The 19,533-nt window shown below is 36.1% G+C and overlaps 2 protein-coding genes across 2 annotated transcripts; one reads left to right on the top strand and one right to left on the bottom strand.

The window, feature by feature from the left end:
• Nucleotides 1-2,262: 2,262 nt before the first annotated feature.
• On the top strand, nucleotides 2,263-13,157 carry scyl1 (SCY1-like, kinase-like 1). Its single transcript, XM_079893467.1, has 18 exons — nucleotides 2,263-2,442; nucleotides 3,239-3,379; nucleotides 3,715-3,837; nucleotides 3,923-4,143; nucleotides 5,037-5,127; nucleotides 5,253-5,408; nucleotides 6,215-6,373; nucleotides 6,508-6,615; nucleotides 6,783-6,896; nucleotides 7,129-7,284; nucleotides 7,371-7,559; nucleotides 7,689-7,764; nucleotides 7,873-8,067; nucleotides 8,625-8,743; nucleotides 9,403-9,483; nucleotides 11,664-12,005; nucleotides 12,144-12,222; nucleotides 12,350-13,157. The coding sequence occupies exons 1-18, from the start codon at nucleotides 2,335-2,337 to the stop codon at nucleotides 12,472-12,474; spliced, it is 2,583 nt and encodes an 860-aa protein (XP_079749593.1). The 5' UTR covers nucleotides 2,263-2,334; the 3' UTR covers nucleotides 12,475-13,157.
• A 1,187-nt stretch (nucleotides 13,158-14,344) lies between these two features.
• On the bottom strand, nucleotides 14,345-18,018 carry LOC307171691 (phospholipase A and acyltransferase 3-like). Its single transcript, XM_079893468.1, has 5 exons — nucleotides 17,895-18,018; nucleotides 17,422-17,455; nucleotides 16,484-16,592; nucleotides 16,069-16,337; nucleotides 14,345-14,873 (listed from the first exon to the last, which is right to left on the bottom strand). Exons 2-5 carry the CDS (start codon nucleotides 17,434-17,436, stop codon nucleotides 14,754-14,756), a joined length of 513 nt encoding a protein of 170 aa, XP_079749594.1. The 5' UTR covers nucleotides 17,437-17,455; nucleotides 17,895-18,018; the 3' UTR covers nucleotides 14,345-14,753.
• Nucleotides 18,019-19,533: the final 1,515 nt, after the last annotated feature.

The following is a 19,533-nucleotide window of genomic DNA, read 5'->3' as shown; positions in this document are numbered from 1 at the left end:
TAACAGATCACTCTAAATTGTAATATGGACTCATCGTTTCAAAGCAGCTTTACAGAAAATGCATGTGTATTGTGAAAAGCGCTATACAAATAAATGTGAATTGAATACTATGTAAATGTACCTCTTTACAGCCTAAGGATGCAACTGAAAGGCTTTTTCTCCCAGCAGTTCACAGCAACACTATTTTACAGTGTCCTTGTTACACGTTACATTAGTGTAGTAGTAACTATAAATTATGCATAATTACATGCAACTAATCCTAAACTAACCCCTGTTTAGCTTAACCCTATAGTAAGTACATTATTACTCGGTACTTAATTGCATGATTACTGATACACTAACATGTACACCTGAAAATAACGTGTAACCTAGTTCACCACAATTTATCATTTTGACCTGATTATTACAAACTGTCCACTGCACTGATATATATCACATTGCTGAAGTCTCAAAACTGATCATCTGTGTCTGGGTTCAATAAATATTCTAACAAATACATAGTGTGACTTTTGTGTGTTTTTTTATGATGACATTTTCTTTATCCTCCATTATCTGCCAGCAAAATTTTTTGTAAAAGTTTTAATGTAAAAGGTAACGCGTATAGTATTAAGTCAAACATTGTACACAATTATATTAAAAATACAGATTTCGATTTCACGGGAATACATTTAAACTTGATTGTATAGTTGTATCTTGTCTGAATGTTCCAGTGTGGTTTTATTGTGTCCAGTCTTACCCGATAGCTATCGCAAAAATATGATGTATGGATTTTTTTGTTTGGAGGACATAATTAACAAATATTATTCGAAAGAAGAATATTCGGTTATACTTTATTTTAAGGTGTCGTTGTTAAAATGTAATTAGACATTTAAGTACTGAGTAATATTAACGAACTACAGGTGCTGGTCATAAAATTAGATTATCATCAAAAAGTTGATTTATTTCAGTAATTCCGTTAAAAAAGTGAAACTTGTATATTATATAGACTCATTACATGTGAGATATCTCAAGCCTTTATTTGTAATAATTTTGATGATTATGGCTTACAGCTTATGAAACTCACAAAATCAAAATCTCAGAAAATTAGAATATTACATGAAATCACACAGTAATTACACAGTGATATCATTTGGTTTTGGTTCTTTTGGCAGTGTGGGCAGGTGCAAATCCTGCTGGAAAATGAAGGAAGCATGAAGTGCTCTGAAAATGTCCTGGTAGACGGCTACGTTGACTCTGGATTTAATAAAGCACAGTGGACCAAAGTCCTCTTTTCTGATGAGAGCAAATTTTGCATCTCATTTGGAAACCAAGGTCCCAGAGTCTGGAGGAAGAATGGAGAGGCACACAATCCAAGATGCTTGAAGTCCAGTGTGAAGTTTCCACAGTCTGTGTTGGTTTGGGGAGCCGTGTCATCGGCTGGTGTTGGTCCACTGTGCTGTCCACTCAACGCAGCCGTCTACCAGGACATGTTCAGAGCACTTCATGCTTCCTTCAGCAGACAAGCTTTATGGAGATGCTTCCTTCATTTTCCAGCAGGATTTGCACCTGCCCACACTGCCCAAATAACCAAAACCTGGTTCAATGACCATGGGATTACTGTGTAATTACTGTGTGATTTCATGTAATATTCTAATTTTCTGAGATTTTGATTTTGTGGTTTTCATAAGCTGTAAGCCAAATTATAACAAATAAAGGCTTGAGATATCTCACTTTGCATGTATTGAGTCTATATAATATACAAGTTTCACTTTTTTAACGGAATTACTGAAATAAATCAACTTTTTGATGATATTCTAATTTTATGACCAGCACCTGTACATGTACTTACTATATGGATAGGGTAGGATTAGGTTTTGGTTGAGGATTAGCTCCATGAAATTATGCATAATTTATAGTTATTACTATAGTAACTACATGTGACATATGTAACAATGACACGGTAAAATAAAGTGTTACCAAATATTCTAATTTAATAGAAAACAACAAAAAATAAGTGCTAGAGAAAACACTTAGTTGGAATTAGACTCTTGGCTCAAATAACATTATACATTTTAATGGAATTCATGCCAACATTAGTATTTATAATAACTAGAACAAGATAATAAGGTAATAACACGTACAAAATAAACTAGTGCTGAATTCAGGACCGCATATAGTATACATAATAGTATACTGCTCTTACTAGTATGCTAGCATGCGGTTCCGAACAGGAGGATTCAAGGTCATGTGACATTTCTTTGGCGGATTCTCCTCTCGGTTGTCGGGACAGTTGCGCCCTCTATTGGTTCGCTGTCCGTCCTACAGCAACACCGTGTGCTGGACTGACGGGGAAGGATGTGGTCCTTTTTCGCACGGGATCCTATCAAAGACTTCAACTATGAAATTTTACCAGAAAGCCAAGAAAAGTCAGGCATATGGACCCTTAGTCGGGGAAAGCGCAAGGTAAAATGACTTGACACATTAATATAAAGCATATAGTGTCGCAGCAGGCCGCTGAATCCTCGGTCTAAAGTTTAGCTACATCCCGCTCAGCATTGCGCATGAGCGAATAAAACAGCAAAGGCGAAGTAGCTACTCAAAAACACATTTAACTTCTTCGTAAGCTTGTATGTTTTCATGTTCATGGCTCAGTATCCTTTGGTGCATATGGATTAGATAATAAGACTATTAAATACAGAAAAATGTATTGAGTCATCCTTTCAACAGAGTACGTAACATTGCTGTGGCCACGTCAACAGAAAACTGCTGTCACATTAAAAAGCTGAAATGTTATTGTGGTACTAAGCACAATGGTGTGCATTAATTTATTTATGTGATACTTTTTTGTATCGATAATTACACTGCCATCACTCGTATAATGATTTATGATAGCAAAAAAAGCTGCAGTGTTAGTGTTTACTGTACACGTGTACTGACATGCCATATTAATAACTTTAATCACCATTTACCAGAATTACTGGCATATTATATCAATACATGTGTTAGATTTTTATTTACTAATATTACTTATGCATAAATAACTTTTGATTATATTCTGTTAAACATTATGATGACAGATCAATTAGCAGGACGGCATACAATATTGTTGATTAAAGGCTGTATTAGTGGCTTGGTTTATTTAAAAACTAGTCAATCAGGACATTCTGGTTGTGCACAATTTCCTAAATTGCACTGTTCTTCTTTGCAGTATATAGATGAGTTGCAACTTAACCTAACTTGTATCCCCTCTTTATTCCAGACCACTGGTGAGCTGGTGTCAGTCTTTGTGTATGAGGTTTCACAGGGAACGGAGGAGCAGACACAGCTTGCCAAAGCGGCTTTCAAACGCACAAAAACTCTCAGACATCCCAACATCTTGTCCTACGTAGATGGGTTGGAGGTAAGGACCTTGTATAGATGAAATGAAGTTTATCAGTGTGATTGTGAATCATAGGAAGGTTGTTCTCTTCAAACAATGCCTCATCTTTTCTTGTGCTCTCATTTCATCTTGATTATTCAGGTTGAGGTGAGCTTTTTGTCAATGTAGTCCCTTATCAATAATAGACTCTTATTATAAGAAATAATCCCGAATAAAATATTTAGAATCATTTTAGACACTTAATGTTAGTGGGAGATTTTACACAAACCTTTTACATTTTAGAATTTTTCCTAATTGTAATTATTGAAAAGGCATTTTTATTACAACTCTTTATTAAAACTGTTTTTTTCCTGAAGACCGAGAAAAGCTTGTACATCGTCACAGAGCCAGTGACCCCTCTGGCTGCACACCTGAAGGTCCAGGCGGAGAAGACTGGTGCGAGTGATCTAGAGGTGTCATGGGGCCTTCATCAAATTGTGGTTAGTTTTGAAGTAAATACATTGGCTAAAAAACTTTCATTTATTAGTTCAATTGTACAGTTTGCTGTCACTCCTTTCCCATCAGAAAGCGCTGAGCTTCTTGGTGAACGACTGCCATCTCAACCATAATAACTTGGGCATGTGGGCCGTCTTTGTGGACCGTGCTGGTGAATGGAAGCTTGGAGGGTTGGATCATGTGAGCTCTGACCAGGGAGACTCCATCACCTTACCGCCACCTAAAGTGATCAACCCTGACATGGAGAGATATGATCCCCCAGAGAGCCCCGGCAGTGGCGGAGAAAAATGGTAACTTGTACAAGGAGAAAACTCTTGTTTTCTAGTTCTCTTTATTCATTTTCAGCCCAACTATTCCCTGTAGGCTTTTTACATTTTCTGAATGCAGAAAATTTTCTGACTTGACTTCAAAGATTTTACATACATAAAGACAGTGCACTCATATTACTATGAATGGGAGAAAGTGCAGCACGCGATGTGAGACACGTGCTTATATCTGCACATGCATTGGTTGGTCCAGCTTGAAAATTTTGTTTTTTTTGTCATGATTCGAGCTTTTAGAAACAAAATTTATGAGGCAGTAGTTGTCAGATTTCATTGGTGAATGCGAGTCCTGTTCATTGTACTTGAAAACAGGCTCCATTTTGCCTGTTATGTTTAAATGTTTAATTGAAAAATTAAATGTTTAATTGATGTGTATTTAAAATTTACATTCTGGTATTTGTTTTATGAGCTGTCACATTTATCATATTCACATTGTTGCACATGGGGATTCAAAAGAGAACACATTTTCCCCTTTGTAATGATTTTAATTTTGATTGAACTGTTGCAGTTAATTTATTTTGGCGACCGATTGAGTGTTAATAATTCAGTGTTTAATTTTTCATTTGCAAGTTTTTGAAACGGATCTTCTAGTCAAAAACAAAAGTCAAATTCACTCAGTATTTCTTGATGTATTCTACCACTACCTCAATATCAATTGAATACAATTAATTGTATTCAGTTGTGTTTTAAGCACTGAAACAGTCCAGTACTTTATAGTTGAACTAATTTTTTATGTTTGAATAATGAAGATTTCTGTGCCACCCTAGCCTGGTACTGGACCACTGGACCTAAAATGTTCAGGAAAAAATGCATTTGTAATCAGCCATAGCTCACTGTTGTGCATTTCTTTATGATCTCAGGACAGGGGATGTGTGGCGTCTCGGTTGTCTCATTTGGGAAGTATTTAATGGAACTTTACCACGTGCCTCCTCGTTACGATCTCTGGGCAAGGTACCAGATCAATTTTGATCAGTGTTAACTGCAATATAGCTTTGTTCAGTAGTTTGTATTATGACAAACAGATTAAAAGCTATGTATCCTCAGAGTCTTTAAACCACCTTGTTTACCTCTCACAGATTCCAAAGCAGTTAGTGCCGCATTACTGTGAGTTAGTGGGAGCAAACCCAAAGATTCGTCCCAACCCTGCTCGGTTCCTACTGAACTGTAGATCTCCTGGAGGCTTTATGAACAACAGCTTTGTGGAGAGCTGTCTGTTTCTGGAAGAGATACAGGTATTTAAATCTGTTATGTATTCAGCTTACTCTGTGAGCCTGTATTGTGTTGCATTGCACTGTCGTTCAAAAGTTTTGGGTTGGTAAGATTTTTTCTGATTTTGAAAGAAGTCTCTTGTGATCACCAAAGCTGAAAATACATTAGTGTATTGTGAAATATTATCACCGTTAAAAAGTAAATTTTATTCAAATGTAATTTATTTCTGTGATGGCAAAGCTGAATTTTCAGCATCATTACTTCCTTCAGAAATCATTCTAATATGCTCATTTGGTGCTCAAGAAACATTTATTATTATTATTATTATTATTATCAATGTTGAAATTGCCTGTACTGCTTCATATTTTTTTGTGGAAACTGATACATTTTTAGGATTCTTTGATGGAATAGAAAGTTCAAAAGAACAGCATTTATTTGAAATCGAAATCTTTTGCAACATTATAAATGTTTACTGACACTTTTGATCAATTTAATACATTCTTGCTGAATAAACGATTTAAGCTTTTAAAAAAAATCTTACTGACCCCAGACTTTGTTTGGTGATCTTTTGAGTCTTTGTAAAAGGAATAATTCAGATATTCTCTTATTGCATGTTACAAGTGTAAAGGTTTTATTGTAAAGGTTGCAAATGATGTATTGAATGATCAGACTACTTTGCTGTTTTTCTGTGCATTGCTTTGCATTGTTTTATGTATTTTCATACTTTTAATATTGTAATATATTTAAAATTGTAAATATATATTTAGATCAGATAAGTCACCTAAATGCTTGTTTGTTTGTGTGTGTGTGTGTGTGTGTGTTCATGTAGATTAAAGAACCTGCAGAGAAGCAGCAGTTTTTCCAGGATCTGAGTGAGAATCTCGATTCTTTCCCTGAAGATTTCTGTAAACATAAAGTGCTGCCTCAACTCCTCACAGCCTTTGAGTTTGGCAATGCTGGTGCTGTCGTTCTTACACCACTATTTAAGGTGATAAACATTTTTGGTATTGCATTGACTCTTACCCATGTTGCACATTATGTAAAAAGAAGGTTGGCATCCAAACGGGCGATAAGCAGTAAGTTCCTTTTAATACCGTTATAACGATATTTTGTTTGTGGTAGGTAGGAAAATATTTGTCAGCTGAGGAGTACCAGCAGAAAATCATCCCAGTCATAGTGAAGATGTTCTCTTCTACTGACCGTGCCATGAGGATACGATTGCTACAGCAGGTATACATGACTTCAATGCTTTTTGTAGATTTTGTAAGAGTTTCTGCATTACAGTTTAGTCATCCCAAAGTCTAATCCCAACTCTCTGACTCTTTCATACACACTTTCACTATTCTAAATGAATTCATTCTTTTTTTTTTTTTGTCTTTTGTCACTCCTTTTATCAGATGGAGCAGTTTATTCAGTATTTGAATGAAGCAGCAGTTAACTCGCAGATTTTTCCACACGTGGTTCATGGTTTCACAGACACAAACCCTGCCATTCGAGAGCAGACTGTAAAGGTATTTGTATGCTCTGTCTTCTCTCCAGTGACACTCAGTCAGTGTAATTGATAGTGGCATACATTTACATTTATGCATTTAAATGGATCTATCCAAAGCAACTTACTTTTCATTCAAGCTCATGCTTTCCCTGGAAATTGAACCCATGTCCTTGGCATTACTAGTGCCATGCTTATTAGTCTTTAATATGTTTTTTAATGACTTTACTTTTTAATTTCTCTCGTTCTTGTAGTCCATGCTTCTGTTGGCCCCTAAACTGAACGAGACCAATTTAAATCAAGAGTTGATGCGTCACTTTGCACGACTGCAAGCCCGGGATGATCAGGGCCCCATCCGCTGCAACACCACTGTTTGTCTGGGCAAAATTGCCCCCTACCTCAATGCTGGGGTAACTTCAACTAACAACCCATAATCTTCTATTTGTTTTCTCTAAATGACAATCTTGCGTTTTTTACTTTGCGTGTTTTTTCTCAGATGCGCCAGCGTGTATTAATCTCTGCATTCTCACGGGCAACTAAAGATCCGTTTCCTGCCTCACGTGCAGCAGGCGTGCTAGGATTCGCTGCCACCCATCAGTACTATAGTGTGGCTGAAAGCTCCAATCGTGTCCTGCCCACACTGTGCACACTGACTGTGGATCCAGACAAAAACGTCAGAGATCAGGTAAAGAAAAATGCACGGCAAGAGTTGAGGTACACAGTGACACAGTATCTATTTATATGTTCTGTGGATTAGGTGTATAATCCATCATTTTTGAAAATTACAATTTATAAAGTGTTTTTTGTCCTGTAGGCATTCAAAGCCATAAAAAGTTTCCTCACTAAGCTGGAGACGGTTTCTGAAGACCCTTCTAAACTAACTGAAATAGGTATAGCATGTGTTGTCCCTTATCTTAAAGGGATTGTTCACTAAAATGCAAATTTTCAGTTATCTCAAATGACGTAATGTCAATGTTAATTAAATGGTTCAATTGCAGAGAAGGATGTAACTGCGTCAGCGCAGACAGGAGCCTCAGCTGCTACATGGGCAGGATGGGCGGTAACAGGTGTCTCATCTCTCACCTCCAAACTCATCCGAAATGCTCCGGCTGGTTCGGAAGCACCGCCTGCTGAAAACAGCACCCCATCTCTACCTACTGCTGGACCAGTAACCACAAATAATGAAAACAAAGGTGTGCAACAAGAAAACAAAGCTTTGTCTCATTTCGAAGACTGTGGCCTCTGAAGGTCGCATTTTTTGGCTGCATAGGTCATCAAGGATGTTTCAGTTCAGAAAAGCGTGGCCTCCGGAGGGCGCAGCCTTCAAAATGAGACACAGCTAGTGTGATAAAGAAAGTGGAATGAAGATTATCAAGGAAGTAAATATTGAATAAGAAGAAAGTGAGTTATATAACCAGTTGCCACAAAACGTTTTAACAAATGTACATTTACCAAAAAAAAAAAAAAATTCATTCTGAGATTAAAAAAATCTCCTTATGCTGAGATATTGAAGTGTGATTTGCAATATTCAGTAATCACTTTTTTAAAGAAGAGATTTTAAAGTACAATTTCAGATTTATAAATGGTTGATTACAGATATTTTATTACCTAGTTTTCAGCTTACCAAACAGCTTTATTCTGCAATATTATTTTTTTTTACAAATCAGCCAAATATTAATTTAAAAAGTTTGAGCATAAATAAACATTGAAATGAGAATTGCTGAGTTATCATCTCATCAACTCCTTTTAGGCCCAGAAATGAGAGCACAGACTTCCAATGCAAGTAGGATCCAATCAGAGACATCGAATGAGGAAACAGTGGAGCCAGTTGGAGATCGGTGGGATGATGAAGATTGGGGAAGCCTTGAGGTGACTGATGGTTATTCAAATTATGCAAAGTTGTTTTTTTCAGTATTTGACCTTTTATCCACCTTATTCTGCTCTAAACAACAATGCGCGCTGCCATAACGACGACTCCGGTTGCCTACTTCCGGTTCGTAGCGCTTGACCTGTACTAGATGATTAAAAAATAAATCTTTAAATAAATTCACTTAAAGTCCACCGCTAGTGCAACGTGAATATTCACATTTTTAATTGTCCATAACAACCCAAAAACTTGCCTGCTTGCCTTGCACATCTAATTAATGGGCAAAGTTTTCCGACTTTTTTTCTTATGCTTCAGTTTTAACGCAGCTAACCACTCTAAACGTTTACTTTATGGAATGTATCTGATACGGAACCGGACATGGGCATTATCTCCTTCTTATCTTATGCTCGAAACACTCAGTTTCTGAAAAGTTTGAAATCTTCTTTGAATTGTTAAAACAACCAACAACAGCACATGAGGAGCTTGAACTCATTCTCTCGCTGCTAGTACAGGTCAAGCGCTACGAACCGGAAGTAGGCAACCGGAGTCGTCGTTATGGCAGCGCTTATTGTTTAGAGCAGAATAAGGTGGATATTATGAAAAGTTAGCATACACATGAATACTGAGAAATTTGAATAATACCTAATCTGTGTGCCTACAGGATCCAGAGAAAGTACAGACAGATCCAGACGATTTGCATTCTGATTGGTCGGCAATGTCCTCAACACAGAAGAAAAGCAATGTAGGTTCACATGCATATCTAGTATTTACTGACATTGAAAAACATATGTTTATTAGGGGTCTAACAGTTCACAAAATACACGGTTCAGTTCGATACGACAGTGGTGTCACGGTTCTGTACGTTTTTGATACAGCAAAAAGAAAGAAACGCCAGAGAAATTTCCTTGATTTTTAAAATGTTTTTATTTATTAAAACTAACATCATAAAGTATGATCTTTTTTTACTTTGAACAATGATGGAGCTATACTTGACCCATCTTCTGGGGTGTCTTCATAGCAGCATATAAAACATGAAATGTAATATTGTTGTAGTAGTTATAAACAAATACAAAGAAAAGAAAAAAAAAATGTTTTTTTACGGAACTCAGTGTGCTTGTACTAAAATTTTAAGTTTTTTTTTTTTTTTAATAATTCAAAAGCAAAATGATTAAAAAATAAATATTTGGGAGTGGAAATGGCAGCCACCTACTGTTTACAATGGTAATTTTTATAAATTTGGGTAATCTTTGAAGGATAAACAAATAAGGTTTTGGTCATCACATTAAAAATAACATTTAAATATGATAATATTTGAGTTTTGAAGTGCTGGAAATAGATGTGATGTACTTGAAAGCATTTTACTATTCATGCCAAACTTGGTTGGTTACAGTTAGTGTTACTACATTAAATCCATGGTGAATGTTGCTGATCTGTGGACTTAAAGCCTATAACTGGTTCATTCATGGCACAATGTTTCGTCTGGTTTCCACGTCAGCGCTGTTTGATCTAATAGAGGTTTACGGTTAATAACAGAGAAATTTGAATGTTTCTCATTAGATCTCGCAGCGATGTTATTAATTTTGTGGTGAATTCAAATGCTTTATTTACTGGAAAGACAAAAAAGTGTCCAGGGTGCTCAGGGAGTTCAGTCAGATGTTTGAAGGTGCTCTTTGGGGTTGGGAATTCAAATAAATGTTGAAAGGAGAAAATCCAAGGCACTCTTCTTCAAAATCATTTAAAAAGCCTTTATTTTACTGGCTATTTCATAATAGAAAATTTAAAAGACATTGGGGAGAAGCAACCCACGCGTAGCGGCGCAAATAGCCTCCTTCAGGGTGTGCTTTCCAAACAAACAATTTCCCCTTTTGTGTGTGCTAATTAGAAACACCTGAGTGACATGGTGAGTTACCACACGAAGCATGCCAGATTAATACATACACATACAGAGAGAGTCCACTGAAATCTATTTCTTCATTCAACCCAGGGTACACTGCGGCCTATAAATCATGTATATAGAATGTTTCTCTCTGTAAAAGTAATTTTAATTGGTCACCACCCCGAATATTCTTTTTAATCGTTTCCAAACCCTCGACCATTAGGCCTTCTTGATTACTATTGTGCACATTTTGGAAGTGATTTGCCATAGGATAATCCAAATGAGCTTTTCTAATGGCATTTGTATGCTCCGATACTCTGTCTTTGAGACGTCTCTTGGTCCGGCCTACATAAAAGCATCCACATTTACATGATAACCTGTATACCACAAAAGTAGTATTGCAATTAATGAATGCTTTTATGTTGTACATCTTGTTTGTCTTAAAATTACAGAATTGTTTGCATTCTTTAATATTAGAACAGTGATTGCAAGACCCACATTTGTAAGTACCATTAAACTGTCTATAAAGCCAAGAAATCAGTTTTTTGGTAGGAAGATGACTAGGTTACTAGCCTATCTCGTAATGTTGGAGCCCTCTTGAAGCTAATTTTTGGAGGTGCAGAAAACACTTCTCTAAGCACAGGGTCACTCCTGATAAGATTCCAATTTGAGTGTATAATCCTTTTTATGTAGTAGTAACAGTGTCGCCTGATCAAGATCGGCTCGCGCTGCACTGACATTGGTCCAAACTGATAAACGGTCCGTGAAGCGCAGGTTCGTTTGCCATTTGATGTTGGGCAACACTGTGGTGGTCGCACCAGCGCGACTGCTAACAAAATTTTGGTTGCACCGTTCGGTTTGCAATGCGTACCGAACCGAAAGCCTCGTACCAAACGGTTCAATACGAATACGTGTATCGTTACACCCCTAATGTTTATAAATGTGTTTGTGCATTAAAAAAATACTGTTTATTCAAATTTCACTTCACAAATAAAGAAATTATGTATTGTGTTGTTTTCTGTTATACACTTGTTATCTTTCCATAGGTGGGCCGGAAGTCCACTGAGGCAGTGAAGAAGCAGAGTTCTGATTGGAGCTCAGGCTGGGATGCTGACGACAGCTGGTCTAACGAGAAAGACGCAGATGGTCAGGGTCAAAGTTCACCTGCTGATGAGGGCTGGGGAAACGACTGGGATGATGAAGGGGGTCTAGCTGAGAGTTTCAGCCCAACACCTCAAAAAAAATCCTCAACTGGGGCTCCAAAGAGTGCCAGCTTAAGCTCTGCGCAAGAAGGGGTACGATTGGCCAGCGAATATAACTGGGATGGAGCAGAAGGAAAATCAGCAACATCCGATCTGTTCTCCAGTGTGTCACAACGAAGTACTATGGTAAGGCTCTGGTGGAGGAGATATAGGTCGTATTTTCATTAATTGTGAATTGCTAAAGGTGGTGGAACTCCAGATTATAGTTCCAGCCCAGTTTTATCCCTGCAGGTCACTGAAATAAGATGTGTTTTTGGTCCACAGAAGTCTGATGGCTGGGACGCAGACAGTGCAGGAGACTGGGGAACAGAAGAAAACTGGGAGTCACTGGATGGAGATCAGGGTCAGTCATTTTGTTTCGCCAGGTTACACATTGAAGTGCATTTTAAAAATTCAGATTCATTCTTCTTGTCAGTTAGAGAAAATTGAAAGTAAAGCCCAAATAACCACACACTTTCTCTTTCCCTCAGGTTTAAGTAAAGCAGAGTTGGCAAAGAAGAAACGAGAAGAAAGGCGGAAGGAGCTGGAGGCCAAACGGGCAGAGCGCAAGGCAGCAAAGGGTCCTCTCAAACTGGGCGCACGCAAACTGGACTGAGCACTCGAGGTACAGCAGAACATTGACTATTTGAAGATGAAAGGACTGCAAGATTTTAAAGAAACATTCCTTGATGTCAGAGAGGAGGAGGAGCCTCACAGCTGTCTGTATGTTGGGCAACTCTGAAGAACTGAAATTCTTTCTGGGGAACAGCTGACACCATAAACTATGATATTCCTTTACTCTCCTCACAGTACTATGATTTTTATATTACACAATATCATAGTTTACTGAGTGTGCATGAACTCACCGCTTTGAGAAGTATTGGGAGTCGAGGGAAATTTGAACAATATAATCCTAGATATCTTTGTATGTATATACACTGATTACACATTAAATATGGACCGCTTTGCCCTGAATGTGGACTTGGAGGACTTTTGAAAATGGATGATGCAGAGAAACTTAAAGATGCTGTTAACTTAATCATGATCCTAGGTGGAACAATGTCAGTACTAGCGCATGTATAAACACAGATGAATATTTTCAAAACAGAGAAAGAATTCACTGGAAGAATACACTGCAACTCATGATAGGCATTTTGTTTTTTTCTTTATTTGCCATACGACAGGGTGAGGTGGATGTTCCTGTTATTTTTGGTTTGTGCCTTTTTCATTCCTAGTAGGTGGTACTTTTTATGTTGTAAAAATAAACTAATCAGCAGTGATTTTGTTTTTAGTAAATGAGATAGTCTGTGAGATCTGGTGCAATATTTTCAGAAGGGGGTAATTCATGTACTGTATAAACACACATGTAAAATTCAACTTCATATTTATGATCATAAAGAGGAACAGTCTGTCTTTGGAGATGTGCTGTACACAATCATTTTGCTTAGTTGCAATGTTTCACAGAATTTAGTCCAGCAAATAATAACAAAGGTCTAACTGAACTGATGTTGCCTTTCAAAATACATTATGGAAGATGACAGCACCTCCTTGATTTTTTTTGTTTGTAAGTGGTGAGATGGCACCCTGAAAGTGCAGATTTAATATAGAACAAGCTCAAGATTTTGCAGTGACTAAATGGTGGGGGGAAAGTGTTAGATTACATATTTGGTTCAATTAATATTTTCTAGTCATGTCAAATCTGGAAATAAAGGAATTTTAATAATAATTCCCAGAGTTAGAAAAAAAAAATGTTGTCCTTAGCTTCAACCGATAATTAATTGGCTAAATTTTTAATCTTTAAAATTATTCCTAAAAATCCTTATGCAGGAATGAACAACTGGGATTTATTTTTATTTATTATTTATTTGGGGGTGAAAAAAAAAAAAAAAGATTATAGAAATATATGGTATGAAAATAAAATAAAACGAGGGACTTGATGCCAGATTATTTTTTTATATGATTTTAGTCATTAATGGATTAGTTCACCCAAAAGTTTTTCTTTCAAGATGTTCCAAACCTGTATGAATTTCTTTCTTTTGCTGAATATAAAATAAGATATTTTGAAGAATGTCAATGGTGCCCATCAACTGGTAACCCATTATTCTTCAAAACATCATCTTTTATGTTTAGCAGAAGAAAGAAATTCAGGTTGAAACATCTTGAGGGCGAGTAAATGATGACAGAATTTTCGTGAACTATCCCTTTAATTTGTTCCACTGGACTGAGATATCGAACAAATAATGGGTTGTTCAATTGCCTCCCACTGCTGAGTTGTTGCAAGAATTTGGTATTTGCCAGGAAATGGTAACAAAGGTCTCACTGAGCTGATGAAATTCAGGCCAGCAACACAGAAACCTCCAATGTAAATTGTGATTTGCACCATGAAAGTACAGAAATGATTTGATTAATAGCATATTTTTCACTCAAACATGCTGGTATAGAACACCACAAAATGTCAAAATAAACAAACACACAAACACTTAGTATATAGAGTCAAATATTTAATGGCACAAAAAATATAAACATGGCAGTTTGTTTTAGGAAAGATTTGTTCAAATAGTTAGCTTGCCATTTTGAATATACAGATAAAGTGCTGGAAATGTCATTAGGAAACCAGTAGAAAAAAGAATACATTTTTTTTTTTTTTTTCAATAATTTAAGGTATTTTAGAATTATCAGTTGGGAAATACACTATTGTTATGAAACAGAACAGGTGGAATTTTGTTTAGGTGTCTTATGTTTGGTTTGTGAATATTTTAAGTTGTGCTCACAAAACGAAGCCTGCCAAGTTATTACATTAAAAGTTTTCATTATTTACAATAGACATTTACTGACATGAAATATCAAAGGCCTATCAAAGACAATTGCACTTTTCATTTCTGCATTTCTCAGTCCTTACTGTTTCTCCTTCTCTTTGTCTTTTGAACCAAGAAAGGCTGAAGCAGCAGCAAGAACACCAAAGCTAACTGCTGCAACGAGTCCAAGTCCAACACCAATCTCCACTGCTTTACGCACCTATTAGAATGGACAAAAAGCATTTATATTAATTCACGGTATGATAAGCTAAGTGCCCATCACTGTTGCCTAAATCAACATTAAATATTTGACCATAAAACAGCCCTGTAATCATGGCGTAGTATGCGGGGCTCAACTCAAAAGTAAATATGCATATAATGTAGGTATTTTAATAAATTTAGAATTTTTATTAAGTAAGTAAATAAATAAATCCAATCAGACTTACTAACTCCCCAGTCTTATTTGCGCAAGTTGTCACGTGCTGAATGTGCATTTTTACAGATGTCTGTTTCAAAGCAGAGGGTGAGTAATTTTTCACTCCTTTATTTGTTTAATGAAATCCTTCTTTAAAATATTGTGTTTATAGTGCAATTTCAACTGTTTATTGCTAAGTTTAACGCAACAAAACAGACTTTACGCAGAATAATGAAAAGCTGTTTAGTAATTAAATCATACCAATTTTAATTAAAATAAATAAAACAGTGCGAATTTGTACATTTTAATGTGTTTGAAAGACAAAAGCCTTCCAAAGACAGTAATGCATGGTTAAATGACTCGCTGTGATAATTCAGATAATAATTGTGTTCATCAGGAGTTTATTAGATATGCAATGTCGCAATGCTGAGAAACGCTTCTTAAAATGGAAATGATTTCAGTGATCAAATGCTGTGTGTCAGTAGTCACATGACTAGTGGCTGGTCTGTGTGTGCGATGCCACAAACCTGGAAGAACTTCTGAATGTATAGAAGCAGTAGACTTTTTTAGAAAGGAATATGTAAAAGATAAAAAAGTAGTAGTTGGGAGAGAATCAATGAATCATGAATAACTGACTGCCATTGCGTGAATAACATGTCATCAATAAAAAAAGTAACTGTAGTCTGATTACGGGCATTTTAAAACATAATATAATCTAATTACATGTACTTAATTTTTGAAACCTGATTACATAATCCAGATTACATGTAATCAGTTACTAGCACTGTTGCGTGCTTGCTGCTCTCTGTAGTCATAATTAAATCACTTCAGTATTATGGAGTTACACTGAGTGTGAATATGTAGGTTTACTATAGAAAAGCTAAAATGTGAATAAAATGGTAACTGACCAAAGCAACGGCCTCAGTCTGCAAATTTTAGAGAACTTAATGAGGCACTACAATTCATACATCTATGAATTATCTGAATGTTCAAACTGTACCTGGCGGGAATGTGGCTTTCCGTATCTCAACTCCGTAACAAAGTGCTCACAGTTCCCTCTAAAGACACAATATGGAAGTTCTTGACCCAAAAAAGCTTCTGCGTCCCGTAGAATAGAGCAAATGGGACGTGGCTCGTATTTGTCATCCAGAAGGTTGTTGATACGGTATTCATCATTGCCAACTACTTCATACAGTTCTTCTTTCTTCACTTTGGCTTTGTCACACAGTACTGACATCATACTGTAGGCCCCAGCTTGAGCATGCTCAGCTATAGAGAAAGAAATGGAAAAGTAAAAACAAAATATAAAATGCGCAGCCTTTACATGTTTAAAAAGTTGTCACTTAAATGGAATGTTTTAGATTCAATTCAAGATCAACTCAATAGGCGGCATGTAAAGTATGTAAATAACCCACAGGGTGGTGCCAGGTGGATCACAAAACCATCGCCAACATAAATAGCCCAGTGCTGATATGTGCCTCGGAAGATTTCAATGAGGTCTCCAGGCTCCGGCTTCGTATCATACTAAGAGACAACATCAGGCATAAAATTGTGTTACATTTTAATAGAACCACTTAACTTGTCAATAATATATTATATTGTTTTTAAACTCAAATAACCAAATGTTGCACTTGTGGGTTTCACTTTATTTTGATGGTCCCTTTAACGCATTATGTTGACTATAAGTAACGTTATGATGACTACATGTCTACTAACTCTCATTAGTATTAGGGTGCTTTCACACTGGGCTCGTTTGCTGCAGTCCGAGCGGGTTAGAGTTAGGATTAGAATAAGGGCGTTTTTACACTGGCAAGTTTTGTTCGGAAAGGGGCACGGTTCGCATGAAATATTGCTGACGTTGACCATAGCCAGTAACAAAAATAGGTTTGATGGAGTCAAGTTGAGTGTGAAACCAGACGCTCGGACTCGGACCGCAGCGTAAAACCCCCTTGCAAAGTTATTTATAGTCAACAGAATGTTTAAAAGGGACCATTAAAATAAAGTGTTTCCCACTTGTGATTGACAAGATAAAAAAAGAAAAGAAAGTGAAAGTGTGCTTGCTGCGGTTTAGTTAAAACTTCTCCTAAATGTGTCTACGCACTTCTTGTTTCAGAAATGTCTAGCTCTTAATTCTGTTGCTTTAGAAAACAAAATCCTATCTCTATAGCATTAATCCAATTCCACTGTAACAGACCTTGAGCAATAGGCACACATAATTACCAAACTGTGCAATAGTATCAAACTAGGTCATCATCAATAACAGCGCTAATATGATGTATTTGCTTTTTAATGTTACATTTCATTCCTTCCGTTTGTTTTGGATTATTGAAAAAAAAAAAAAATTTCTTTTTACCTTTGTCGGAGCCATGGCAACCTATACTCTAATCCTATGAGAAACACACAACAAATACATTTTAAATCCTGTTTCCATCAGGTGCTAATATCAGTGTTTGGTGATCCAATAACAAGAACACTTTACCGTTGAATTTATGCATACCGTTTATTTGGCCATAAAATTGCTTGAGAGGGCAGCAAATTTGCGACAATAACCCGCTAACAGTTACGTAAAAGAACGTTCTGGGGATGTATTCATATTATAGCCAATGTAGCCTACGTGAATATGAAGGCGATCATACACAAAATAAAAGAACTAAAAAGTTGGAACATCGGGAATAAAACATCACATTGTATGAACAACTCGACTCGACAATACCAAACAAACAATAGACAAACAGCTTGCTCTCTACGATCCATGCTTTGAACACGATTTTCATTTCGTACTCGAGTGCGTAAGAAACACTTAAATAATTAAGAAATCATACTTACAATTATTTATGTTTCAATGAGCCCAAATCCGTGTATTTGTGTCTGAAGTAAAAAAAATAACATCAGAGACTAGGCTATTCATCAGCTGATGATGTGATTGTTGACAGAGGGAATTCGACCAATCAGCGTGAGGGTGATTCAGCGTAGGCATCATGACGCCCTTAAAGGGATCTTTATTGTGTTAATGGCTATCTACAATTTTACTGACTTTTTTTTTTTTTTTTCATCAGGAATACTGCTTTTGTACGTTTTAGGAGACACATATTTCTTATACTGCACCAATGGTCAATGTTACTGACTTATTAAATAAAATGTATTAAATAAATAATATAAAAAATGTACAGTCAACTGTCATAACAACAAACGTCTAACACCATGTTGGATAAAAAAAGTACTACTAAGAATGAATCCAATAACTGTTTTTAGCGCCTATGCAAAATAATTTACCATAATACAGCTCTGTATTCCTGTGGTTTCGAAATAACTCATTGATTAACATGGAGTAAACCTAATACATTACTAATACAAAACACATGTATATCTGAGTTATATCTAAATTGCATATTCTATGTTAACAACTGATATGGACTTAGCTATTCCACATGGTTTAATGCTTCATTTATGATTCCATTGACAAGGTAAGGTATATACGTGCAATCTAAATAGTTATGAACATTGAGCCATGAACACCAGCAACATCCATAAGTTTCTCTTTTCACTATGGCTTGACCAGTTTCAGCTATGGGGAAATAGAAAAGCAGAGAACATTTTCTTACTCTATATGTAAAATGCTCAATCTTTTTGTATAATAATAAAACCATAGGCGAAAAGCCTACATTTTATTGCCAGAAATTAACTGGAAAGCATGTGGCCTTTCCACAAAAACAATGACTATAAACAGACAGTATACAGTGAAAGACAAAACATCACACAAAACTGAAATAACACCTTAAACATTAGCTTAACATAACATACAAAACTACGAGTATTTTTTTACTGCACTATAAAATCATTCTTAAAATGCAAATGCAAATACACACACACACACACACACACACACACACACACACACACACACACACACACACACACACACTATTTAAAACTATTTCCATAGAGAATTAGTCAAGCCAGACATTGGCCTTGTCAGTACTTTAAGGTAAAAAACAAAACAAAAAAAACATGCAGAATTGATAAGTAAAATAAAAAGCAATTGCAGTCCTGTTTTAAATAGGCTATTTCAAAACCCATCATCAGTATAGCAGCATAGAATTCTTATTTTTACCCATTTTAATGGTACATTTCAGTGTATTGTTTTCAAGTCTGTCTAAAAATGTTTACCTTGATTGATGCCATGGTGACAATAGCAAGTTCTGCTGGTTTTAAAATTAATAAGACAAAACCTTTTGTATCCTTGTCAGCTTGACTCAGTTGATTGCTGCAAGCAAGTCAAGTCACCTTTATTTATATTGAAGGGGTGGATTCTGGAATCCACTGCTACTTCAATGTATATGTAATGAGTATTCATTACATAATACACATAATAAACATTACATCAGTGTTTATGTAATGAGTGATTATAATCAAGGTATTAATCAATATTTTCCTTCTAAATATCAAATGAGTTGAATGACTTCTC

Source organism: Squalius cephalus (assembly GCF_949319135.1).
Source record: "Squalius cephalus genome assembly, chromosome: 14".
NCBI classification, from domain to species: Eukaryota; Metazoa; Chordata; class Actinopteri; order Cypriniformes; family Leuciscidae; genus Squalius; species Squalius cephalus.
The sequence above is the reverse complement of the archived record's forward strand: the minus strand, read 5'-3'. Positions and strand labels throughout refer to the sequence as shown.